At 49.7% G+C, this 25,879-nt stretch overlaps 2 protein-coding genes across 3 annotated transcripts in view; one reads left to right on the top strand and one right to left on the bottom strand.

Moving 5' to 3' along the window:
- Window positions 1–24,708, bottom strand: part of FGF13 (fibroblast growth factor 13) — a 298,390-nt gene extending 273,682 nt beyond the window's left edge. The window contains exons 1-2 of one of the 2 annotated variants that reach the window (XM_080553653.1): window positions 24,142–24,708; window positions 23,846–23,951 (exon numbers count right to left, since the gene is read on the bottom strand). The gene's annotated coding sequence lies outside the window, so the exon portion shown is untranslated. Of the gene's footprint in view, window positions 1–23,845 lie in introns of both variants that reach the window. The other variant, XM_080553651.1, reaches the window with a different exon arrangement.
- On the top strand, window positions 10,358–25,873 carry F9 (coagulation factor IX). Its single transcript, XM_080553640.1, has 8 exons — window positions 10,358–11,338; window positions 14,195–14,358; window positions 14,695–14,719; window positions 16,585–16,698; window positions 18,486–18,614; window positions 20,385–20,623; window positions 21,999–22,116; window positions 24,729–25,873. The coding sequence occupies exons 1-8, from the start codon at window positions 11,272–11,274 to the stop codon at window positions 25,274–25,276; spliced, it is 1,404 nt and encodes a 467-aa protein (XP_080409766.1). The 5' UTR covers window positions 10,358–11,271; the 3' UTR covers window positions 25,277–25,873.
- Window positions 25,874–25,879: the final 6 nt, after the last annotated feature.

Here is a 25,879-nt window from a genome sequence, read left to right as displayed (position 1 = left end):
CACCTGGACCACTTCCAGAATTGGCAATGGGTCTTTCCACCCAAGATGCTCTTCATTTAATTAGCAGAGTGAAAAAGCCTTGATAAGCCTTCTGCTTTGCGGTCATAGATACAACCGTGTCCCCTGCCTGCCCCACTCTCGGGTTGCCTGGTGCTCCATCCACTTGCTTTTATCAGGTTTTCCTTTTAAGCTTTTTTAGACCACTTTTTTCCCAGCTGTTCCCCATCCCTCTTGCTGCTGGGCAATTCCCAATCTCTTCCACTACTCTGAGGTGAGGAACTCTTTTCTAAATTCTAGCTCAGATTTATTTCTGGGTGCTTTATACTCTTTTTTTCTTATATCTCCATTCCTTTCCTCCTGGAGGATGTAAAATTCAGCCTAAAAACAAAACAAAAACAAACACCGCCAACAAAAATACCTTGTCTCAATCTTTTAGAGTATCTCCAGCCTGCGAGGTGTGTGTATTGACAAGATGTAGATTTGCTCTTTTCTGTGGGTATGCATTTTGTAGTTTTTAAGACGAAACCATAGGGGAAAACAGTTATAGACAAGAAAAATAAAGGTCTGCACTAAGCTCAACTTGCTTACGTTTCTACAGAGCCTGTGCTGGAAAAAAAAGATGTTACTCAGATTTAACTCTGAATAAATTACCTTCTGGAAGGCTTAAATTCCTTCCCCAGCCAAAGAGAAGGAGTTCTGGTATGTTTCAGCTTTAGTGGCACACATTGCAATTTGTTTGCCTCTGATGAGTTTGTCACCGTTTAGAGCAAAAACGAAGACACAAATGGCATTTAGAACTTTCACTAGACAGATTAGAGACATTAATTAAAACTCATTTGATTTCAGACATGATAATTTGTTTTCCTTCATTCTGCCATCCACAGTTTTGATGACACCTTATCTCTGCAACACAGCGTAACCGCAGCAAACCTTTCAGTCTGGGACTCAGTTACCAAGAACCTTTTGTCTTCTGGCAGCAGACATAGAGCAGCCGGGCCATTTAGAAGATACTTCTTATTACTTGTGATAAGACTGAGGGAATAACTTCCCAGGCTGAACTAGCAGACTCAAGAGGGAGTGTTGAACATGCACTGCACAAACCAAGTTAAGTGGCTCGGCTGAAGACAAGGGGTATTCTGCAGCCTTATGTTTGCTTATCTAGGAAATTACACGTTTGTGGGATAGCTCTACCTCATTTAGTAGATAATATCTCCTTTTATCAAGCTTTCTTACTGCTCCATCTCCTAGATAACTTCACTGAGAATTCAGTTAAGTAGGGTAGCTTTAACGCATGACAGGAAATCATCACCCCCCGTTTGATTGTGCAGACCCTCCAAGAACGCTGCTGGTCTTAGCATTACGGAGTTAGCCCAGAAGAACTGTCAGGGGGCTGGGTTAGCTCTCCAGAAAACCAGAGCTGTCTGTTCTGGCTCTGGCACTGCCTTCGTTGCGCTGCCATAGGCAGGTTATCACATCGGCTCCATCACTCCTTCCCCCTGCCATGGGTTCCTCTGCATGGATGGGTGGAGAGTTTTCCCCTCCCTGTACGCTGGCACACCTGGCCCCTGCGGAGCTCTTAACTCCACTGAAACCTGCGTGCATTAGTGGGGTCCAAAAATAATAATAATAATCAGGACTTTCCCATAAGAATCACTTCTTAAACATTCACTACAGAGTGACCAAAACAACCTAGCACGGTCCTTCTAGCTATGATTAACCCAACAACCTTTACAGGAGATAACCTTGTAGAGATTTATAAATTAGCCCATTTTCTATCATAAGCTAATTTTCTTTGGGAACTCACATTTTAAATGAGTGTTTCTCACCACTCCCCTCTTCCCAGAAGATCACTGCACCTCCTCAGGCAAAGCAGTGCCAGCTCCACGTGCACCCACCATTCAGGTGGTCCTCTTCCAGCTGAAAACTTCATGCAGATTAAATGTGAAGTCCTATTCACGAACCACTTACATCTTTCTTCACCACTGTTTACTACTGTGTAGAGACTTTTTATTATTATTTCATTCTTTTAAGGTTTTACGTTTTTTTCATTTTTTCAGAAAGAAGTAGCTTTTCTCCCACTGCACGGGGAGATAACGTTTCCTCAGAAATTCCAAACCTCGAGGTAGCACCCTGTGAGATTACAGCAGGCTGTTTGCAACATAGCTAAGGCAAGGAAAAAAAAAATGAAGTTAAAACAGACCAGTGAGCACCCAAGGACCCCACATTCACAAAGGCATGTGAAGAACTCAACTTGGGCAGCAGCTGGGTGGACCTGCCCAGAGAAACACCACCATTGCTCCTATAGGATGCAGCCATCTGAGAGAACCACAAAACGTGTAGGGCGAAGGAGGTTTAAGGAAGAAACAAAAACCAAGACTTCTTCTAGCTGTGCTACATGGAAGACATAACTGCTGATCATTTTTCCAAACACTGTAATCTGGCTTGAAGGCCTCCTTTAGTAACTGCATTCACTCTTCATTTTTAATCAAACGGATTGTTTTCCGCCTTACAATGGGGCTGAGCCTTTTTTAACATTGCTGCAGAGTAGAGATGCTGCTAATAAATATTTAAAGACTCACAGCTTTAAGTGAAAGGAAGGATTTGTTGGATAATATTGCACTTTCCTTAAACTGTTTGTTCACCATTAGAATTGAAAATTATAATTTTATGCTGATTGCTCACAGAGCTGATGTTTAGACACTTCCCCAAGACACCCAAGAGCCAGGAAGGCAGTCTATAAATAACTGCCTTGGAAATAAACTTCTGTGAATTGGACGTAACCCAGATCAGATTTTCAAGCACATTGTAAATTACCCACAGCCAGAGCATAGGTCAAAAATAGTTACTAGCATTGAGCTTCATTCCTCATATTCACCTCCTGCGAGTATTTTAAACCCAGAGCAGACAATACAGAGGCCTGAGGTGCAGTTCTGCTTGCCCTCAGCCCTGGGTAGTTATTGTCTTTGGTGCTGATCCAGCAGTATTGTTTCCTGGCCTTGCACTAGTGGAAACGTCTCTAACAACCAGAAGCATCATCCGAGTCTTCCGCTATATTAATCCTGAAAGGATTGCTTGTGATTAAGGATCGCTTATGATTAAAGCTGACTTGAGAAGCACTACAATAGCCTTAGAGAAATGCAGGGGAGAAGACTCATAAGGGAGGAGAGAAGGGAGGAAGGGAAGTGGAGGGAGGGGTTGCCCCCCATTTTCCCAAAGATGAGACAGCGGGCGCTGACAGATCTCCTTAAAGGGAGCAGAGTAGCAGCTACGTGGGACAACGCAGGTACATGCTGGTTTAGGTGCCATTTTGGTAATTTAGCCCCAACACAGGCTGTCCCTGTCGGTGGGACCCTGAGCACTGCCAGGGTCTCCTGGGGAGGCATGGCACAAATCGGCTCACTGGCTTTTAGCACTGCAACTCCCCCATGAAGTCTTTGCTCTGTGTGTACATCTCTCTATTCATTTTTATCAGGCTGCCAGTAATTAAGGTTGCTGATGTATACAGTCCCACTTCCCCAGCCCCTATTTGCTGTGCCCACTGTGGAGCTCTCCCTGAGGACGCACAGTCCCTTCTCTATGCCTGGGAAGTTCTCAGCATGCTTTAGACGCTGCAGCGAACAAAGCAGAGAAAATATCAGGAGAAAAAAGAAGCAGAGTTCTTCCAGAGGTGGTGACCTGGCTAAATTACTGAGAGGTGAACAGATCCTCACGGGTTCACTGCACAAGCTACCAACAGGGTTGGTATGATGATTGCTTGCAAAGTCCTGCTGGTTTGCTACAGTCACTAGCTTGGTTTTACCCGAGTACCGAGACGGCCAAGCTATCCTGGCACCAGACCCCCAGTCGCTAAGCTCTGAAGCGAGGCAGCCTGTTAAGAGACAGCCTAGCTCACAGCCCCGTTCCCGCTAATCAGGCTGGGCTGCCACGAAGGGGAGGCAGAAACCAACCCTTAGTCTGCAAGAAGCTCAAGACTTGGTTGGTACTTGGACAGCCTGAGCAAGACGAACTGTGTTCCTATCCTGCTTTGCTTGCACAGTGCAACCTGAGCTGGAAAGCTCAAAGCCTTAAAGAGGAACACCCAGGGCCGTATTTATTTGCGGGAAGAGCGTATGGGGCATTTACCTGCCGAAGCAGGGTTCATAGCTGGGAGCTGCGCTGCTTTTTAGGAGGCTACACATCACCAGCTCTTCACGTTTCCATGACCTTGACACAGCTTTCAAGATAAAGAGCTGATGTGAAGAAGCACCCATCAAAAACCCCTGGGAGATGCTTTTTGTGATTTCTAAGATAATCCCCTGCAGTTTCAAATTATGATCTAAGCCTGAGCTGTGGAACTCATGCATTTTTTCAAAGAGATGAGCCTAATTTAGAAAGAGTGCGTCACATATTAGACATAGCATCTTTTAACTGGTTGTGTTTCCATGCCTGTAAGACATTTCACTTGATTTAAGAAGTTTACAATACGCTTCAACTCAAACAATACACTCATAATTAGTCATACAGCTTTAATTGCAAAGAGGGCTAACCAGACCAAGACACAGAATTTTTCTAAGGTAGGATAGCAATGCTCCTTTTTAACATTACTTGGTATCATTTTAAATGCAAAATTCTCAGGACATCTGCAGTAAAGTTTCATTTATCAAACTCCACTGAAAGTTCAACCAGTGCAATTCTGACGAAGACCACTGCGTTCGGTACAATCACCTTGGGTTCCAGCCCTCATCTACCCTTTTGCTTCCTGCTGTCCATCCATCCTCTTGCTATCAAGGCTCCCAGCAGCTTCTGAACCAAGCACAGGGCTGACACGCTAGCTGTACAGACACCAACCACATATCGACACCGAGGTGGCATTTGCCAGTTGGAGAACACACTCCCTAGGGAGGCAGGCTCTTCAAAGCCCACCCAGATCCCCAGTTTCTGATCTTTGGGGTCTCTGAGCCCCTAGAATTACCTCTCTTGAAACTATAAGGAGAGTCTGTGGTCCCAGATTTAGTTCTTCAGGTTAGGAGTTCAAAATAGGAAAGATGAGCAGAAGTTTCTGTGACTTCTTTGCTCCATGGACTGGAAAACACACCTGCAAACGCCGATGGCAGACCTTTATGTCAGCAGGTTCCTTCACCCACAGGGGTGTGACTCCACTGCACACCCGTGAAAGTCACCCCTCCAAAGCACCCACTGGGCGAACTACTGCCCCGGAGTTTCCAAAACAGTGCCCAAGTAGCACAGAAGAGTTTGGCTCCACCTCTCAGCGAATTCGGCTCCAAATTAACTCAACCTTCACAACCGAAAGCTGTTGGGTCTTTTAGAGCTGGCTAGCCAGAGCCTCCAACCACCCATTAGGGAACACCGTTAGCGAGAGCATATGCCAGGGCACCAGGTCACAGGAACCGAAGAAAAAAACGAAGTAGGTCAGACTCATCGGAAAGGTCAATTCAGACTTAACCGTTCATCGCGTCATGCACCTCTGATGTTCCCGGGACGTTCCTGCAGCTCCTTTGAGAACCTGTGGCTCACAGAGCTGGCTGGTGGTCCCAGTTAGGGATACACACATTAGAAATATCCTTACCTCTACTCTGCATACCATCCCCTTCAGTGTTAACACTGCAGACATTTTTGGTTCTAAAAGGGAAGAAAGCAAATTATAAAGATAACTGAAAGAAAGGGAGAGGAACAAGGTGAATAGGGCACAGGGACGTCCTACTACAAGAAGGAGATAGAAACATTGGATGGAAAAATGTTAAGGCAAAGAAAATGAATAAGGACAGAGTCATAAGCACTGATCCAGAAAATGTATAAAGGGAGAACGATTAGAGTTATTACTTTCAGCTTAATATGGAGCTAGGTGCAAGATCTTACACTACGGTGGGCTTGGCTGCACTGGCTGAGATTCATTTCACCCCCTTTTTTTTTTTTTTAACTATTCAAAAATAAAGTCCGACATAGCATAAGCTGTCAATAAAGGCTCATTTTCAAGCCAACAGAAAGGGAGAACTAGAGGGAAAGGAACCTCTCTCATCCAACAACAGGCATCAGAGCAAGGTGGGATGAATCCCATGAGTGCAGAAGGAAACAAGCTCCCCCTGCTCGTCTGGATGCCATCGGCTGGAGTTAACCTCTCCCTGTTAGCAGGGTTCTGCTCCAGGAACATTTCTCTAGTACACCGCATTACAGATACCATCAGCAGATGGGACCGGCGGGTGTACCGGAGGAATGAGAAACACCTTGCACAGATCTGTTTGAAAGATATCTCCAGAGCTCACATTCATGTCAGCAAGCCTGTGGCAGGATAAGCCTCTGTTCCACACGTGTGCCTAGCCTATTATAAGGTTTGAGTCATCTCATGCCAAGACAGTGGCAGGCCAGCTTTCAAACCTACATTTAATTTATTTCTTGGCCTGCACAACGATGTCGGAGCTTGGTGATCTAGCTGACCCATCAAAATCTGCAAGAGCTGCTTCCTCCTCAGAGCTCTCTTTCATTGCTTTATCCAGAGTTTGAAGTGGAGATGGTGGAGTCTAAATTTAGAATAACTTGAGCAGCACGGTGCGTCGATCCGTGCTTGCATTCCATTTTCCGAAAAGACGATGACCAAACCAAATCCAAATTTCCTTTTAATCTTGCCTATTTTAAATCAAACTGAAAAGAAAGATATTAAAGCTGTTACTGTGAAACGTGCTTCTCCATGAATTAGTAATTGTGTTTACCTTCTACACTGGGATTTTTTTTTGCCTGTGTTGCTGTTTCTTACTGCCACTCAATGTGAGGAGCTTTTATTTGAATGAGACTATTTCAAAGCACTTTTACACTCATGTAGAGTCAGGGACTTATTTATTTTCTGACAGTTATTTACTTCCAGTAAATATTTCACAGCCACAGGATCTCCCAGATGAAAGCAGAGTTTGCTCTGCGCTCCCGTTCAGCAGCCTAATTAAAACCGAATAAAATGTGAGGGACAGAGCCTAAGTGCTGACTGCGATGGATGTGTCTGGAGGGAATTCAGCATGGGAACTCTGTTCCTTGGCACAAGCATTGGAGCCTCCACATAAAAGCAGAAGAAAAACGTCCAGCACAGGGACCAAAAACCCTAAGATGGACAGGTTTGTAGTGGAGAGGCTTTCAGAAACCCTCCTGCTGCCACAGAACAGTCAGTGCTGGTTGCCATCACCAAAGCCAGACTCTTCCTTTTGCCTGAACGCCCCTCTCATGGCACACGCGAAGCCATGGGCAGCACCTCCCGGCGCCTGCAACCTCTCCAGCCCAGATCCGCTGCCCTGGGGACAATGCTGCCGTGTCCCACCTGCAAAAGCTGAACATCTCTGCCGGGTTTACAGAGGAGCCATGATAAATCCTTGCACTGGGGGCAGGGGTCTTTCCACAGGGCAAAATTACACTTCACTGTGCTTCTCACTTTGTGTGACCAAAACTGATTAGAGAGCTCTCCATTGTCTCTAGCCATAAAACGACTACATTTTATTTTCAGTGGCTACAAAACGCGAGGGAACACCCTCACCTGGGGTAGATCACTGATGCCACTGACGTCCAAATACACCTTAGCATCTTCAGTGGCTGCAGGACATTTAGCACAACTGGTACTTTCTCCAGGACGTTAATCATTGCAACGTAATGATAGGCACTGCAAAGGGCCTGATGGCTGTGCTGCCTCCGTGTTTGGATAACTTCCCACAATCATTGCTCTAGAAAAAGCCAGGGACTTCAAACTAATCAAATAAAGAAAGGAAGAAAATAAAGATCAAGCATTACTTTCACTGTTATTTCAGAAAGAGCTTGTTTGCTGTTGGTTAAGGAAAGATTACTTACCATAGCTGTCTAGAGGGCAAAAGCAAATTGTAATTTGCTTAAGGTTTTGAGGGAGCATTTTTTGCTTAAAAGAGTGCATTTGGAGACAAGTGAGATTATGAACAATCCTTTAACAAGATCCTCAAGCCATCAAGCTGTTTAACATTATTGATCAGTGCAGCCAGAGCACATTTATAAAAAATAAAAAAAAATAAATCTATCAGATTAAAATGGAAATAGCTTTCTTGTTCTGACTTCTCATAAACTTCATTTCGCTTTGCAGCAGAAAGCTTCTCTGGAAGACAGGCAGTCCCCAGGCTCGCGGTGGTGGCCCTGCTGGGAACGCGATGCCCTGCAGCCCTGCCGGCTCCTGCACCTCCCTGCGCTGCTGCACCTTCCGGCCCCGCACACCGACCCCGGGCCAAGCCCTACCGATTTCGGGTAGGTAGTTCTTCAGGCCAGAAAGTTCACGCTGCCTTCCAAGAACAGTTCTGCCTCTTCCTCTCCGACTGTGGATGCCTAAAAAGAACCCGATTCCCAACGAACAAGCCTACGAGACCCGAAAAAGAAGAGGGAGGCAGAAGAGTGATGCGCCGTGCTACCTCAGCCGCGCCAGCACCGTGGGCTCCCCGCAGCCCAGGCACTGCGGCAGGCGCTCCAGGGAGCTCGGCAGGTGCTGAACCCAAACATCCTGGTGGGGACACGCTGGGCTAAGCGCATTTCTCATCAAAATATGCCACTCGGGAAGAGCTGAAGTAGTTTAAACTCATGCCAGCTTTACCCGTATCAGACGGAGCTGTTTCCATGTTCCTGACTCTGGTCGCTTCCAATGCATGAGGAATCCAAGCTGAAAACCTGACATTTTGGGTGCAGAAATGAACATTTTGACGCAGGTGCAACTTTGAAACAATCACACGCCCAGCAGCTACATTCATGGGAAGGTTCTGTTCCGACAAAAATCCAGGATATTTCAACCAAAAAGAGCCCAAGGCCTAACAGCTCAGACTAGAAGGGACGTTTCCGAAGAGCTCGTTGCTACAGAAAGCCTTTCGGTAGGAAGGAGCACGACTTGGTTGTGCATTTTCAATCGGCTTCTTTTGAGAACATAGAACACCAAGTCAAAGCAAACCCAGATACGGTATTTAATTGATGTCATCCACCTAAACAACAAAGCTTTCATCTCCAAAGTGCTCGTTGTGGCAATCACAACTCTGGGGATTTTGTTTTCAAAATAAATAAGAATGAACACTTCGCTTTCTGTTTGGTGCCCCAGAAGTTGACAGCAAAAGTAGTAAACAATAGAAATTATTTGTATTAATAGCCTTGTTTATTCTAATGATGTTGGCATTTTCTGTGGAGATTAATTAGCAATAACGTTGCAAATACTATTACAAGTAAAATATGCACCATAAAACAAAAATAATTTGACTGACCTATGTTTTAAAGTAAAATATTTACCGTAATGAGATTCTAATTATCCTTTGTTATGGCAGGCCATTCTCTACACTCTCCTATATTGATAGGAGATGTATTGTTTCAGCATTTTAGCTCAATTTATTTTCTCACATTTGCATTTTCTTATGCACAGAAAATGAGAGATGATCATTACCTTCTTCACTTTGCATTCAATTTACATCAATAGCACATTACCTCATGCAAACTCATTTATCTGCCACAGAAATTTGATAACAAAAGCTGCTGTCAGTGATGAAAGATCATTTCAAACGGAGCAAGAGGAAACAAGATGAATTATAGGTTTCAAGACCTTTTGTTTACCCAAGAAAAAGGAAAATAAAGGATTTTTTTTCCATCTAGGCAGCACAGATCTCACGAGGTCGTAGCTCAAAATTCAGCATCTCATATTTACCTACAGCTTTCTGCACACAGAAGTAACTCCAAATACCCACGCAACCATAAATGCCTCTCACATCTGCCGCACGAAGGAACGCTTTCAATTTTTTGGCCTGAGCGCACGGGATTTACGTTTCGTAAGCTCAAACTCTCTAACGACTACCCGAGGGCCATCGCATCCTCTTAGCAACTAACAGCCCTCCAGCCCGCGAGACGCAGGCACATCCAACGCGGAACGCCCTCTGCTTCCCACCCCACGCAGCCAGCCTGTTTGCGAGCGCCTGCGGCGCTGTGAAACGCACCGTGGGATTCTCTCGCATCAACGACAGCATGACATCCACCTTGCTTTGCCGGAAACTAGTGAGACCCGCCAGCCTCCCTCCTCTGGTCCTTCTGCTTTAATAAGCCGTCAGGGCGCGCTAGCCTCCCCGCGCCCTTCTTTTAACCGTGGTATTAGAGTGAATTCCACACCAAAAGGCAACAGCACTGACACCATGCCTCCGTCAGGCATGGTTGCAGGGATGGATTTCAGTTCTGAAATCCAGAAATCTGAAATTCACTCCCCAGAGTGGAGCAAATGCCTTCGGCCTCCTTTCCCTACAACTCCTCAAGGAAGGAGAAGAAAGGGCTGCATGTGTTTATTTTGACCTGTCCAGAAGTGAATGCTTCATTTTCTTTAATTTTTTTTTTTTTTTTACAATGTTCAGTATTTTCCTGACAGAAATTCTTCACCTTGAAATAGCTCTGTACGTTAAGTGAAAGTCAGAAGAAAGGAAGAAACAGTCTTTAAGGGACGTAAGTAACCCAACGTTAAATATAAATGGTTTCATACGGAAACCTTGTTTTTCGGGCAGTTTGGATCAGGAGCAGCCTGCGAACCTCCCCTGGGTAACCCTGCGGCCAGAAGCCCAAGCACTCCCCCTGCTCCAGAGCCGGCGTTTTATCCCACGGCAGCACTGTCCGAGCCACCAAGCAGCAGGGTCTTTCCTGTGGCCCCAAGTGCAGAAGTGGGGACACCCAGGAAACCCTACAGCGTTCCCAGAGCTTGCAGATGTGAGTACCGGCCCGATGGTCTCCCCTCACCTCATCCAGGTTTTTAATCGGACAGCCTGAGCAGACCTGGCTGTGCCGGCTGGTGCAGCTCTGCGCCACGGACAGCCGGCCCCTGAGAGGAGGCATCTGTAGGGCTGCCTCCAAGTGAATCTGTGCTGGCTCTTCGGGAAAAGTGAGCTCTGCTGAAGCCTCTGAAAACACTATAATGGATTTTATATGCCCGGTAACGTCGCCTGGACACGAGTGGGAAATGCAGCGCTTTGAAGAGGGTCACCGAGGCTGGGTTAATGTATTCTTGTGCCTTGCTCAGCCTCCAAACCGGCAGCAATATCCTACAGGGCAGAAGATGACCCCAAGGACTGCAGTTACCTAACAGGTTTCTTATGCGTGGATGCGCCTCCTCCAATCTCATCCACGCTGCCATTTCAAGTGTCAGCAACGGCACATCTGGGGACCTTAAATTAAAGGGTTACCCAGCGTAAATAAACAAGAGCTTGCACTTTGGAACTATTGACCGAGTTCCACCACCTGAACAGTTTGTTAACGAGAGGTTTGGGCACTGGGAGGACGATGGCAAAAATCCCCCTCCTACTCTCCATTTGTCTCCTGGGAGCCTTTCTTGGTGCCGAAAGTACAGGTGGGTTCTTTTAAAAGCCTAGGGAGTCTTTCACTTTTACTTGGGGGGGCTGGGGGGAGTTGCAGGTTCGGGGTCAGTCTGTCACTTGACGCTGCAGCAACCTGTGGTGTGTCATGAGAGACAAGGGGTCAGAGGGACGGCAGCATTTGGTATCTTCTCTATTTAAAGCTCTGACTCTTTTCTCGGGAATAAAATAACGGCTTTTATGCTGATTTTACAGTGTCGCAGGGATTAATTTTAAGAATGGGATTTTTCTTAAATTCGTACAGCATTTAAGCTTTCAGAGCTCGGTTCAGCCATTCTGGAATACGTGCACGCACAGGCAAAAGGAAAAACGGGAAGCACGTCACTGGTGGAGTAACATCCACACCCTCTGTGTGCCGTTGCTTTGTCCCAGAGCACAAACAAGTACTCGCATCCATAAAACAGTCATTGGGCTTGCCGCTGCGAGAAACGTTTAAAGCCAAACCCAGCGTGAATTTAACAAAGACCGTAGGATGCAGCCAACGCCGTAGACAAGATAGAGGAGTTGATGGATGTGGGCAATCGCACACAGTAACGCAGGCGGTCGCGCGATTTATCTGCGGCAGCAACACTTCCAGCAGAGGCTGGTTTGCATCCAGTGCAAGTACTCGTCTGGTGCAAGGCCTTTCTTCTTTCATTAAAGCATTGCAAGTAACAGCTTTAAAAAAAAAAAAAGTGAGCAGACTTTAAAGTATATCAGTACCGTCAGCCACCCAGGTGTACTTCCTGGAAAATACTACACTCGCGTGGCAGAGCAGGTCTCATCCCCAGCCCCTTGGCCCAGAGACCCATCTCACTCTCTCCAGCACCGGTTTAGAAGTTGCTAAGTCACACGTGAGTGCGTGCTCGGTGTGAGGAGCGCTTCCAGCCAGGGCGAGTGCAATGCCCGTGACCCCCTGGGACCGGCCACCTTCGGTTCAAATCCAGTTTTGCTTGTCAGGCAGCACGTGGGATCAGTAAGATCCCAAGAAAGCCTAGGGGGATCTGATGGAGGTAAAGCTGCGTTCATTAAAATAAGTTCTCAACATTAACTGGGTTAATTAGGGCAGATGCCCGGCACATCCCCCTGGGGAGAGCTGTATCGCACCGTGCTGGGCCACCTGCAGCTGAGCCCCCGCCCGGCTCCCCAGGTGCTACCCGCACAGAGAGCCCAGCAGAGCCGCAGAACCAGGGCTGCTCTGTCCCTCTCACCCCAGCCTTCTCCACCCAGCTCAGGCTGAGGCTCACGTTGCAGGGAAAAGGGTTTCCCCCAGGGAAACTTCCTCCTTCCTTCATGTCCCACACGTGAAACCCAGCACTTGCAGCTGGGGTCGTGTTTTAGCAGACCGCTCCACGGGGGCTGCAGTGTTGAAACCAAGCCTGGCTTTTTCAGAGGCCAGTGCTTTACCCATCAATATCTACTGCCAAACAATTAGATTAAGGTCAGGAGTTTAATGCACTCCCTTATTTTTTTTTTTTTTTTTTAAACTGAAAGCATGAGGAAGGCAGAGGTGCAAGCCTGCTTTACAATGATTAAAATCATTGCAAAAACAATTAGTACAGTCTCTGGCAAAGAAAGTGCTAGGAGAAGGGGAGGATTATACCGTTGGTGGCATGGCATAAATAAGAGCAACCCCTCCTGGGCTCATGAGAATCCAATTAACCTCTGTGGCTTTGGAGAGGCTGGGATCTGGTCTCGATTGGGAGCAGAAGGTATGCTTGAGCAGCAATGACCTACGCATGCCCAAAGCCCTTCCAGCACATGGCTCACAGACAAAGACCCATGTCCCAGGAGGCCACCACCAACTCCAAGAAGAGCTGCTCTGCCATGCCATCTGGTGACAAAAAGGGACACGGCTGGGAGTGCTAAGGGAGGCAGGAGAGGCAAAGCAGTAGGCTCTTCTGGGCGATTCGTGTCTTTTCTGGAGCGGTGGTAGGGGGGAAACGGTGCTCAGCAGGGGCTGGCGTCTCTGGGAGGTGGGGCACAAGTTTACAGAGGTTCATAATTTGACAGGTAAATCCTCCAGTGGTTACAGACACAGAAACGCCTCCTCCAGCTTGGGGAGCAAGGCCGGTGCCAGCTGGGAGAACGTTTGTGATAGCACCATGATGGGACTTCACCAGGTGGCCACCATGGGGAGGCTGGTGGCCACCTGGACATCCCCTCCGGACGCAGGGACAGCAGGTCGGAGTCAGTGGGGCACACACCTCCTCACCTGCACGACCCGGCTCCCTTCTGAGGTGGTGAGGAGGGCTCGTGTCACCCTCTGGCCAGCACAGCCACAGGGACAGTGGTGCCAGGGCACTTGGGCGAGAGGGAGAAGCAGAGTGAGGAGCACGTGGCCCCAGGCTTTCAAGAGCCACAGCTGCTTGCAGAGGTAAACGGCCTTTTGCAGCCAACACAGGCACAGAGAGTTAAAGTAGGATAATTTCTGTGTTCAAACAAGACCTCACTAAGCAGCAGCATAAAAAAGCCTATTATTCTCCCTTCTTGAATAGCTTATTCCAGTCCGCGCATCTATGATAGGAAGTATTCCCACCATCTGCTTCAGGGTATTTCAAGCACCAAACGTCAGTGCTCCTAATCACCCCCTCGCCATCAGCCATTTCTGTCCATTGACTGCTTTGACTCCGCGTTCTCCAGATCTGATCCCCTGGATCGCAGTTAAGTCTGACACCAAAGAAACCTCAAGTAGATGATAGCACTCCCGAAACGTCCCTGGCCATGGGGCAATGGGGGATGAACCCATGATAAGGGCTTGCTTTCTGGGAGAGCAGAGCCCTGACAGCCCATCCCAGCTGCATCGCGTGGTGCGTGCCCCTCTGTAGCCTGTATTTCTTTTCAAATTGCAGTCTTTATCGAGAACAAAGAGGCAAGCGCAGTTCTGCGCAGGCAAAGGCGAGCCAATTCAAACAGGCTGGAAGAGGTCATTTCTGGGAACCTGGAGAGAGAATGCATAGAAGAAAAATGCAGCTTCGAAGAAGCCCGAGAAGTATTTGAAAACACAGAGAAAACTGTGAGTATCGCTGCTGCAAAATGGCAACACCCTTTTCCCCCCCCAGCCCTCACTTGCATGAGCAGTTCAGGAGAGGCACAGGGGGAGAAGGAGGAGCAAAGAGCAAGGGGGAAAGGTGCAGGAGCCAGGCGCAGCGTCCATCACCCCTTGATTCTCAGTCACAATCCATCTGTTGGGCTGGGGAAAAGCTTTAGAAGCCTGGTCACCACCGAGGCTACTGAAACAGTTGTTTTCCTTCAAGATTTTTGCTTTAGCTCTGGAGTCATCCCTTTACTACTTTAGCCCACAAATTAGAAGTTGAGGGAAATTTCTTTTTATTTTTTTTTTCCTTTGCAGATGGAGTTTTGGAAAACTTACATTGGTAAGAGCTGCTTTCTTCATGTTCACATGCGTAACATTCATCCCTCAGTGCATAAGTAGCAGGTGCTTATTGAACCAAAATGTGTTTCAGAATTCGGAAATTGATTTATCACAGAATGGGTCAGAGTCATACACCCTAAATGCTGTAGCCACCCAGCCTGTGCCTGTCCCATTTGTATACAAATTGCCAGGAAAAAAACAGATTTACTTAACATTTTCTATGTCAAAGCAGGGTTTTTTGGAACAAACTGCCCAAACCTCCCAGAACAAAACCAGTTCGCACAGAGCGCTGGATCCAATGAGCCCAGGTCACACTCTGGGCTTCCAGTTTCAGCTGTAGCGCAGCGTAGAACAAGACATCAGTAATTAACCCACCCCTACCCCTCCAAGTAGGAAATGCTCTGTTCTCAAGCAGAGGTCTCCAGATACGGCACAGCTTCATGCAAGCACAGTGTGAATCTTTGGAAATGCCGGATTAAAGCAGAGCCTCAACGCGATCACAGCAAACAGTTGTTTGCAATTCACACCAATGGTCCCAAACCTTTACTTCTCCATTATTTTCTTTCTAGTATCTTTCTTCCCTTTCAACCTCGATCCCCCACGACTCCTTGGTCCCTTACGAGAAAGATTTCAACGACTACTAAAACCTCTGAAACAAATTTTAAGGACATTTTGGTAAATGAACTGCTTTGTAGACTGGCAAAGCGCCCAGAACATCTCACTATAAAGCCTTAAATAATTCAGATTAGTCAGTCCAGACTATAAAATAAATAAATAAATACATTGAGTTTGCATTTTAGGACTGTCCTCTGAAAAAACAACTGATGAAACTCAACGCTGCATTTGTTTCCCTGTCACTGTAACCAATTAGGCCACCAAAAATAACGAAGGCCATCTATTCCCGGTCATTCAGAGCGCCTGCCTTGCTGTTCAGCTCACAAGCTGTTGCTCCCAACACGCGCAGCCCAGAGGAGCTCACCCGCTTCCACCTTGGGGTACCAAAGCCCGATCGTCCTCACCAGGCAGCAACAGCAGCCGCCACCCAAACCTTATATGCAAACCCCGACATGCCTTAAGCAAGACAAAACCATCCTGACCCTGTTTGCAAACCGCCTTCTGCGTTCCAACCTGTCCCTCAAGGCATCAGAAACAGCCACGCTTACCGGTGGGACACAAACGCATCAGGATGCTCCCCTTCCTCGCTGCTTTTGCATCACCATTTCAGAGCACCTCTCCCTGTGTTTAATGTTACTGATTTACTCTTCGAAAGTGTTGGAGCGCCAACTTTGCAATGCTGGGCATTTTTACTATAGCCTCAGTTACCCAACTGTAGGCAGCTGTGAAAATAAAAACCTGGACACATAGAAAAATCTAGACCAGTTAATAGTAGTAAAATATTTAGAAAGAAAGAGCAATGACCTAGACTCACAGCCCTAATAAACTAAGAAGTCTCCAGACCCAACCTGCAGGGAAAGACTGGAGCGTCAAAACAATTCAGATTAGGAAATCCTAATCACTCTTGAGGAAACAAGTCTTCCAACTTCAGCTGCCCAACCTAGCCAAGACATGAAATCCTGCTAAGATGTCACATTAGGGAGCTGAAACAAGCAGAATTAACCCATAGGAGACAGTGTATGTAATTGGGCCTGCTGTAAAGCACTGCTGCTGCTGTTACCCTCGCGTTGATGCTGGCTATTGTGCACCTGTGTGCCAGAATCTGATTTACTTTCCATTATGAAGATGGAAGGCACACAGCCTCCTGCTTGTCTTTAGCGGGAGGCTTGCACACAGCAAGGCTCCAGTGCTTGGCTGGCACCGGCCGTGGTGGACACTCACGTTTGCTAATTCTCCTGTCTTCTCGCCAAGATGGAGATCAGTGCGACCCCAATCCATGCAAAAATGGAGCTGCTTGCGAGGATGCCATAAGTTCCTACGTGTGCTGGTGCCCAGCTGGGTATGAAGGCAGGAACTGTGAGATAGGTACGTATGGGGGGCTTGTCCCGCGATTGTTCTGCCCTTTTTGAAATCCCATCAAAGGCGGGCATAAAGATTTTCATCCTACTCGAGGGCTGGTTTGGACACACGTTGCCTTGCTGTGAGACACTGTGTGAACGCGCAGATGTAGCCCACAGGCAGCGGGACAGCAGGGGGACGCACCTTGGGGTATAGGAACAGATGTGTCCCTCCTCTCCCATCCCCAGCAGAGCCCCAGCTGCACCTCCGCCGAGCCCCGCGATGCCTGCTCGTACGCAGGGCTCAGCAGAGACTCAGGCTCAAGGTCTGCTCAGCGCGCTGCAGCTGCCAGAGCACATGTTGACACAGACCTTCCTTTATCTCCCCAGCACAAGCCTTTCCAGGGCTGTTCATCAGCCAGGGACGACACACGCCCACTGAAAGCAAGAGTTTTACACCAGCCCCGGTGCGGCCCCCACGATTTCACTCCTCCTTCCCGTTCTCACACCAGGTGCTGAGGGGGTAGGCCTAGCGCAACCTCCCCACAATGGCACTCTGCTAAATTCGTAATTATGATTATCACCAGCAACCTTGAGTCTACAGGCAAACAAAAGGCAAATATTTTCCTGATGGGTTGAGGAGTTTATGAAAACCGAACAGATGATAATTTAAGCAAGAGGGATATTCAGCTCTTATATTTATAATATAATCAGGGGCTGTGCAACTCACATAATGTGCTAGACTCGCTGCACTAATAAAAGATTCCCTTTCTAGTTGTGCTTCTGCTCTGGCAAGAGAGGAGCGTACGTTAAAAAGAGCATTTCAAAGCTGCATCAAATTTAAATAGCCTCATTGCAGATTTTTCATGGAAGTGAGACAGGAGCAAAAATAGCACTAGAAGTGAGGCGTGAAAAGGATCTCAGTAAAAATAGTAAATGATGGCATTAAAATGGCTACAGGAAGGGAGGTGTCCTTGAGGAGGTAGGAGTGGAGTTAATCTGCTGTGAAGCTATTTGAAAACTCCCTGAGAATTAAAAGGGTACCTGCAGATTAGTGGATTTCCACTCCCAAGGGGTGATGTTGCCATGACCGAGCGAGAGGTGGGATGGGAGAAGGCACACCCAACGTGCTGGGACTCTCCCTGAGCCTTGGGTTGCCCTACAAACCCTGGGAACCATTGCGTCAAAAGTCCTGCTGAAATGGGTCCTCCACGTCAGGCTGCAATGATTTGTAGGTATGTCAGGAAGAGCACGTGGTTTTGCTTGAGGTTTTAAATTCAGAGATCAGCAATAATCCCGAGACAAAGCTTTCCTGGGGCTCAGGCTTCGCTCCCACTGGATATGCAGGGCTGTCCGCTGGCACCTGTGCCGCGGGTGGATTTCCGTAAGCAGGGGGGAGGAGGGGAACATGACGGTGGGGAAATCACATGGCTCGTAACCAAATATTTGCAGCAGTCCTTGGGGGTCAGGCTGCCAAATCTCAGGCAGCTCTGCAGGGCCGAGCAGCTCCAATCGCATCGGTCTGTCACGCAGGGATTGCTGGAGGTCAGAGGCTGCGCCGGGGCTGAGAGGCACCTCACGTAGGACCGTGGCCGTTTCCTCATCCTGCCTTCTCAAAGAGGTGCCTGGCCCTCTGTCAATACAAACAGGGATGGGATTTGCAAAGAAGAAAATTCTCTTTGCAAACAAGCATCCATTTTGCACAGTCAAGAACGACTGGAGCGAGCTATAGGCTGAGCCCAAAAGCCCAGGTACAACAACTCTGATCAGTCATATGTCAAAGAGCTTTCACATTTTCTTTTTAATTTCTTTCAGACTTCACTTGTGCAATTAAAAATGGAGGCTGCAAGCACTTTTGCAGGCATGACCCACCGCAGAAAGTCGTGTGCTCCTGCGCCGCTGGCTATAAACTTCAGGAAGATGGAAAGTCCTGCGAACCTGCAGGTTAAACTTTAAAGCGTTTTTAAGAGATTTAGGTTAAAGTTTCTAAGGTCTTCTCCTGGATTTAGACACACGAATCTCACAGAAATGCTATATACAGTTGGAAGCCAACCTTGTTCTCTTGCTTAGCAAACGTAAAGAGCCTAACGCTGCGCTTTCCCAATGGCAGATGTGGGGTCACACTGGAAAGACGTGATCCAAGCACCCTTTTTTAGCCTAGGTGTATGGAGGAGGAGGCTAGGTGTCTGGGACTATTGCGCACCAGGCAAACGCCCGTTTCAGAGGGCTGCTCACGTGGGCACATCTCTCACTTGCAGCTACTCTATATTTCCAGATATGGATCAGTAATTTTCCGGAGACAGAAATACAGAGCTCAGCTTTACCAGTACACAAGCTGGTGAGCGTTCAGGCCGCGCTTCCTCCACCATCTTCCAATAGAAACTACTATTAGTCAGCGACCCTGCACCCAGGACGCTATGGGCTTTTTTAAAGCACCAGGCAACCTTTCTGCCTCAATATCCTCCTGGACGTCTCCCTGTTTTGGGGAGAGCTGTGCTGTGTCCCATAAATACTTGAGCCCAGCGGAGGCGGGTGAAGCTTTTTGGTGGCGCTGCCCTCCCGTCAGCGTGGAGACGCACACGAGGACCCTCAACAGGAATCGCGCTGTGTGGGTCACCTGCGGTGCTAAGGAGCAAAATGAAGGCAGCCAAAAGGGGTGGAGGAGAAATGCAGTACTCGAGGTTGCTAAGGAATAACTAGTTCTTGTCGTATTCCCCCCTGACTTTCAGGGATCAGACTCTCAGCCTGAGACACTTGCAATGCTTTCTGCTAATGGAGATTATTGAGAGCCAGGGCCTGTGTTGCCCCACTTCCAATGGGCCAGAAAGTTTTACTTTTAGGAACAAGATCACCTTTCAGGTTAGGTAATTGCCCTTCCTGCAAAAGCTTGGCTTTTGTTGGCTCTGAAACCCTCATTTCCTCGCCTAACTTCACGATAGTGCTTTCCCTCACCGAGCACTTATTTGAGCCCTACTCCTAAAGTGGACTGTTTAAGGAAATGCAAAATCTCTGTAGGCCACACTTAAATCTGATTTTACACTAATGTTTGTTTGCACAGTGCTGTCAAAAGCTTTTCAGATGAAAGACAATGCCTGATGCTATTTACTATTTTGACTGCCACTATCAGCAGGGATTCGGCACACACTGCGTAGGAGAGAAATGGGAAGAGCTCATCTAAAATGAGCTTACAGATGAGGTCTTCATTAACGGGAAAATCTACAGCTCTAGCATGAGTTTATTAATGTTTTCCTCACCTTGGTGCCAAGCAGGATTATCTGTACAATTGGCAGATATTATTTCCTGCCCTCTCCCAGCTGGACTTTTATTGTTCTGGAGTAACTTGCTGTAGAAATGTCAGCCAAACAGCCGGGCTGCCCAGCACAGCAAGCCTCCCGGGCATGCTCCTCAGCATCCTGCTAAATAAAGGCACAGCTGCACTATCCCATCCAACATGTCCCCTCTCTCAGAAGCCTCCTTCTTTTTAAAAGGTGTTCAGAACTCATGTCTCAGGCCCAGGACACCTTTATGCTTTTGCTACTCTTGCACATTGTCTGCACTACTGCTCTGGGCCCCGGTCAGTTCATTTACACACCCGCTCATCTCCAAACAGGGTGCTGGGAGGAGACAGCATCTGCCTCCTCGCCTGCTCCTTCAGTTGTTGTCACTCTCAGTGTGATACACAACCAGGCATAACCATGTCCGTTTCTCTCCCAGTGCCGTATCCCTGCGGGAGGATCACGGCTCCTGATGTGAAGAGAAAGCTCACCCGAACCATAAACACCTTCGAGCACTGGAACATCACCACCACCGATGAGGACGACACTCAGGATGAGGCTCTCAACATCACGGAAACCCCCACCACTGCCACCGCCAAGAAAATCATACCGATAAATAAGACGGACACCCGGGTGGTCGGGGGAACAGACAGCATGAAAGGCCAGGTGCCCTGGCAGGTATGGCTGTTTCTGCCTCTCCCTCATAACCCCAGCAGTCGCTTTGTCTAGGCAGTTCTGAACTCAGGATCATCTTACTTCGACATACTCGAAACCTGTCTCTGAGGATAGTTTAGCAATAGATCTCAAGTCTAATAGGAATACAGCTTCCTTTTGTACGTGGTTTCATGCCACAGCAACAAAACTTGCATGGCTGGAGGCCTACCCTAGAAGTCAGAGTCAAAGCAGTTTCCTCCGGGGAACACAGCTTTGCAAGGAAAAACGCAGTTAATTTTTCAGTGAAGCCTCACTGAACAGGTGGGAAATACCATTTAAGTGCAATATTCTGATTCTGTTCTGTTGCAAACTCTGGCACAGACCGACAGTACTGATGGCAAAGAAAAGTGGCTTATGCAGGGAGGCCCATTTGTGCAGCTCAGCCAAGAGGAGAACCAGAAAGTTAAATATAAGACATCAGTCCCCGTGACAGAAGTCAGTGTACGTGCTAGCAGCCCCCCAAGCCTGGCTAGCTGGCTGTGCTCATGGAGACCTTCACCTCACCGGGCGCCCCCAGGACAGTTCTTGCCCTTTTGTCAGCTGGCAGATGAAGCCTGGGGGGGATTCGGGCAGCGGGCTGCTGCCTGCTCGCTGGGGCTGGGGCCGCCCGCAGGGCTGGGAGAAGGGTCTGGGGAGCTGTGCAAGGAGCAGCCCGGCAAGGACCCGCCCCGGGCCGCCCCCCAGGCCCCCCGGGTGCTGCCCTCCCGCGGCCTGCTGCTGCCGGCGCCCCGCCGGAGCTCGGAGCTCCGACAGCCGGCGGGTCAGGGCCTGGGGGGCGCCAGGCAGCCCGGAGGGGACGAGCCGTGCCACGGGGAAGGGGCAAAAGGGGCGAAATGCAAGGGGAATGTGTCTTTTGGACACAGGCCGCGAGGTGGCTGATGGATTTAATGAGAGAAGTTTCGGCGTAAGGGGTGTCCTGGCCTGTGCCCTGTGAGTGCCCAGGGGAGCTAGACGCCCATACGACGTGGGTAGTTAGCCCCTCGCCCCCAGCTTCGCCGGTCGCTAGGTATGGAAGCGAATGGATTTGGGAAACTCCCCGTTTTACGCTGAGGTGTGTGTTTGGGCCCTCTGCCCCCCCAGCCTGGAGCAGGGAGCAGCAGAGCAGGGCACCAGCTCGCGTGCAGGACAGCAGCGGGCACCCCTGCGCAGCACCGAGGCGGGGGCACGGGGGCTCCTCGAGGAGCAGCGCCTGGCACGCAGCGAGGTGGCTGGGGCAGCACTGGCTCCGCACAATTTAAACGCAGCCCACCCTGCAGCCAGACCAACCCTGTGCATCTCCCTCTTCTTCCCCGCCGATTCGCGTGAACCCCACAGCGGTGGTTTCCTTCTGCTCCCGCAGGTTCATCTGGTGGACAGCAAAGGCTTGGGCTTCTGCGGCGGGTCCATCGTCAACGAGAAATGGGTGGTGACAGCGGCACATTGTCTGCAGCCAGGGGACGAAGTCAGGGCCGTGGCAGGTGAGCACCGCAGGCGGCACTGGGCCAGCGTGGGCGAGGGACTGGCCTCAGCACCAGAGCCGCAGGCTGCTGGTCCATCTGGCAACAGCTCAGCCTGACTGCAGAGAGCCAGAGAGAAACTAAGGCTGCCTAGAAGCCCACTAGGCATCAGTGAAGATGCTGCTGCATCGGCCAGGGTGGTGTATTTTGGTCTCTGCTGCCCACATGGGACCTCAGCAGGGGTTTCTGCTCTTCCTGGGGTCACGCTGAGTTTCCACTCGACTCTCAGAGAACAGCTTAGTGTGGATGGTGCAAGAGTGGCACTAGCAGCCTGACTAACTCCTTGCAAGGAGAAGATAACTGCTTTTGCTCTTAACTCTTTTGGAAGGAAATAGAATTATGGAATAAAGTAGAGAACCCAGGCTGGCATGTGGGCAAGCGTGCTTTTCCAGCAGGCTCTCTAGGGAGTTAGGCAGGGGCAGCATGACCAGACCACACAGCAAGGGATGGTACAGCTTTGCAAAAGAAACGTATCTTTGCTGGAAAAATGGTGTTTCCCTGTGATTCTTGTACCCAGCTGCTACAGGCTGCCTGCTGATAATTCAGTGCAGGGCCTTGGCAAAGCGGTGCAGTGCCATGTTTCACAGCTGTGCCAGAATCATCTTCCCAAATTGTTTCTCCCCTCTGAATATCTGGTATAGGAGGCACACTGATAGGGTTGGTAATAGCTGCAGGCAATGTTTGCAGGAGGTGGGGAAGTATCTCACTTTCTGTTTAAACACTATCAAATGTATTACTGATAAGAACGAGATTCTACCTGAGCCTTGAAACACTGAGTTCATATCTACATGAATCAACTTATCATGGGGCTCCATCTGCATCTGCTTCCACGCTGGCACAGCTGAGCTCTCGGCTGTGCCTGGTTGGCCTGTGGAGCTGCTCACCATGGGGCTGGGAACCCCCTGCCCCACACTGACAGGATGAGGCTCACAGCTTGCACGCAGCTTGTTTTTGCTACTGACTTCCAGGCAGCTCTGCTTGAGAGCCCAGCATAAACCCACAAACATGAGAAAGTACAAAATTCCCGATGCAACAAGAACCATCCCCCAGAAAAGTACGTTTCCGCTAGAGAGAGGTTTTGCTTTTGCAGCATCTGCATGCAAACAACTTCCCCTTTCCAGCTTGCTCACGCACGGCACACCCCCCTCTGCTTAGGATCCGCTCCCAGCCAGCCCCCCTCACGCTACCTGCACACTGCTCTGCAGCACAGCAGGGTCTCCAAGGCAAGGTTTGGGGCAGGCAGCAAATCAAGAAAGCAAAACACAATTCTGCAGGGCTTGCTGAATTTGCGTTCACACAATATATGGGTAACATCTGAATCCTTCACCTCCATTCATGCTAGGTGTTCAGCTTTCTTTGTAGCATCCTGGGAGGCCCAAAAAACAATAGCAGGGGGTGGAAGAAGCATTCCTGTCCCTTGTCCTTCTTTGTCTCTACACTGTCATAACTGTAGCACATTTCCAGGTCCCCAGCAATAGTAAGCAGCTGTAGCACACACACAAAAAACCAAACCAAACTCTCCCCCACTTCTGTCTTGCACTTACACTGTAGAAACACAGCCTGCAAGGAAGCTGACATTCACACTCTGCTGAAAAAAAAAACCCCTTCACAGAGCACAGCAGCAGCACCAGCCGCCAAAACCGCCTTCGCCAGGCGACAGCCTCCCCGGGAACACAGAAAGCTGCCTCACCTCTCTCGGCAGGGTCCTCGCTGCTCCTCGCAGGCAGACGCAGCAGACACAGGACACAGCCAGGGCCAGGGGCGCTGCAGATATTGTTTAGAGGAGATCGTATATTCTGGAGATTACAGCAAAGCGTGTGGAAATACTGCGGCGGGGGTTAAACGCACCCTGCGCCTCTTGGGCTGCAGGAGAAGCCATCCTGCTCGCAGCCCTCGGCACCACCAGGTCGTGGGCAAGGCAGGGGCTCAGCTCCAGGCACAGCCCAGCCGCCGGCCAGAGCCCCCAGAGCTTCCCTCTCCCTCTACCTGTTGTCACAGGGGCTGGGAAGGGACGCGATCAGCTGCTGGCAACTCAATCACGGCAGCACCCCGCAACCGCCGGCAGCTGAGCCTCGGGCGGCAGCAGGGACGCAGGGCACCTGTGGGGGGCATTTGGGGCTGGCTGCTGAGGCCATCCCTGTGCTGCCCTGCCACGGTGCGGGGTGCTCTGTGGGTTTGGAAAAGGGAAGATCAGGTTCCTTTCCACTGATCAGCGATGCTTTTAAACACGGGCTTTTAATTCTGGAGGCTTTCCCCTTGGATGCCAGGGCAACGCCTGCCTTGCACCCCTGTGAAAGTGCTAAATCCCGAGAACAGCCACGCTGCTACAAACCTCAGCAAAAGCCCCCAAAGCTGCTGCTCCAGTGCCACGTCCAGCGGCCGTGGGGACCCAGCAGGTGCTGCTCCGTGAGGCCCCCCAGGGGTGCAGAGCTCATCCCCCCTGTGCTAGGCTGGGGTGCTGTTGTATCACAACGGCACTGTCACAACGTCGGCCTGGCCAGGGCCTGCACGCGTCCTGCAGCACCCTCACACTACGGGGGGGGGGACCAGCCCAAGCCCGTTTTTCTCCGCAGGTGAATACAACACGAACGAGGACGACAACACCGAGCAGTGGCGTAAGGTGGTGAAAATTCTTCCCCACCCCACGTACAACGCCTCTGTCAACAAGCACCACAACGACATCGCCCTGCTGGAGCTGGACCAGCCGCTCACCTTCAACAGCTACGTCACCCCCATCTGCATCGGCAGCCGGGAGTTCACCAACATGCTGCTGAAGCACGGGCAGGGCACGGTGAGCGGCTGGGGCAGCACCCTCTACCGCGGCAGGCCCGCCGTCGTCCTCCAGGTCCTCACGGTGCCCTTCGTTGACCGGCTGACCTGCCTGAAGAGCACCTCCACCTCCATCCAGCAGAACATGTTCTGCGCGGGCTTCCCGGCCGGCGGCAAGGACACCTGCGGGGGGGACAGCGGGGGCCCCCACGCCACCGAGATCGAGGGCACCTGGTTTCTGACGGGGGTCACCAGCTGGGGCGAGGAGTGCGCTAAGCCGGGCAAATACGGCATCTACACCAAGGTCTCCAAGTACGTGAAGTGGATAAAGGAAAACACGAGGCTCTCCTAACCAGGGCGACGTTCCTGGTGGATGGACTGGTTAGGTGGAGACCGCAGCCATCGCTGCCTGTTTTTCAGAAATCACTGCGTTTTAATAATCATTTCTAAATGAACTAATTTCTGCTCTTCGAAGGCAACAGTTGAGAGAACTCGGTGTAAATGTGGTAACAGGGAAATAAAAAGCCTTTTTAATCACCCGTGACTGCATTCCTGAACACACCGACGCTGCTGAGGTCAGGTAGATCCCCGAGCCCTGCATGCCCACAGCTGACACACAGCCCGGGGCTGCAGCACGGGCACCAAGCCCACCTCTCCCCTCCCACATCCCTCACCCCTAAAGGGGCCGTCAGTGCCTGCCGGTGCCCCCCATGGTCCCAGCGCAGCCAGTACCCGGGGCGGGACGCAGGGCAGGCCGGTGATGGAGACAGCCTGAGCCAAGGCAGGACTGCAGCAGCCGCCACTTCAGTCTCCTTGCCACCACATCCAGCAAGGAGTTAACCAGATCATCCGCCACCGCTTATTTTAAAATCAAAACATATGTGCGAATGTTATATTTGTTCCGAAGAAATTAAATAAAACCAACACTGTGAGATTTTTTTCTTTTTCAGAATTG

Source organism: Anser brachyrhynchus (genome assembly GCF_964034855.1).
Source record: "Anser brachyrhynchus genome assembly, chromosome: 13".
Lineage (NCBI taxonomy): Eukaryota > Metazoa > Chordata > Aves > Anseriformes > Anatidae > Anser > Anser brachyrhynchus.
The sequence above is the reverse complement of the archived record's forward strand: the minus strand, read 5'-3'. Positions and strand labels throughout refer to the sequence as shown.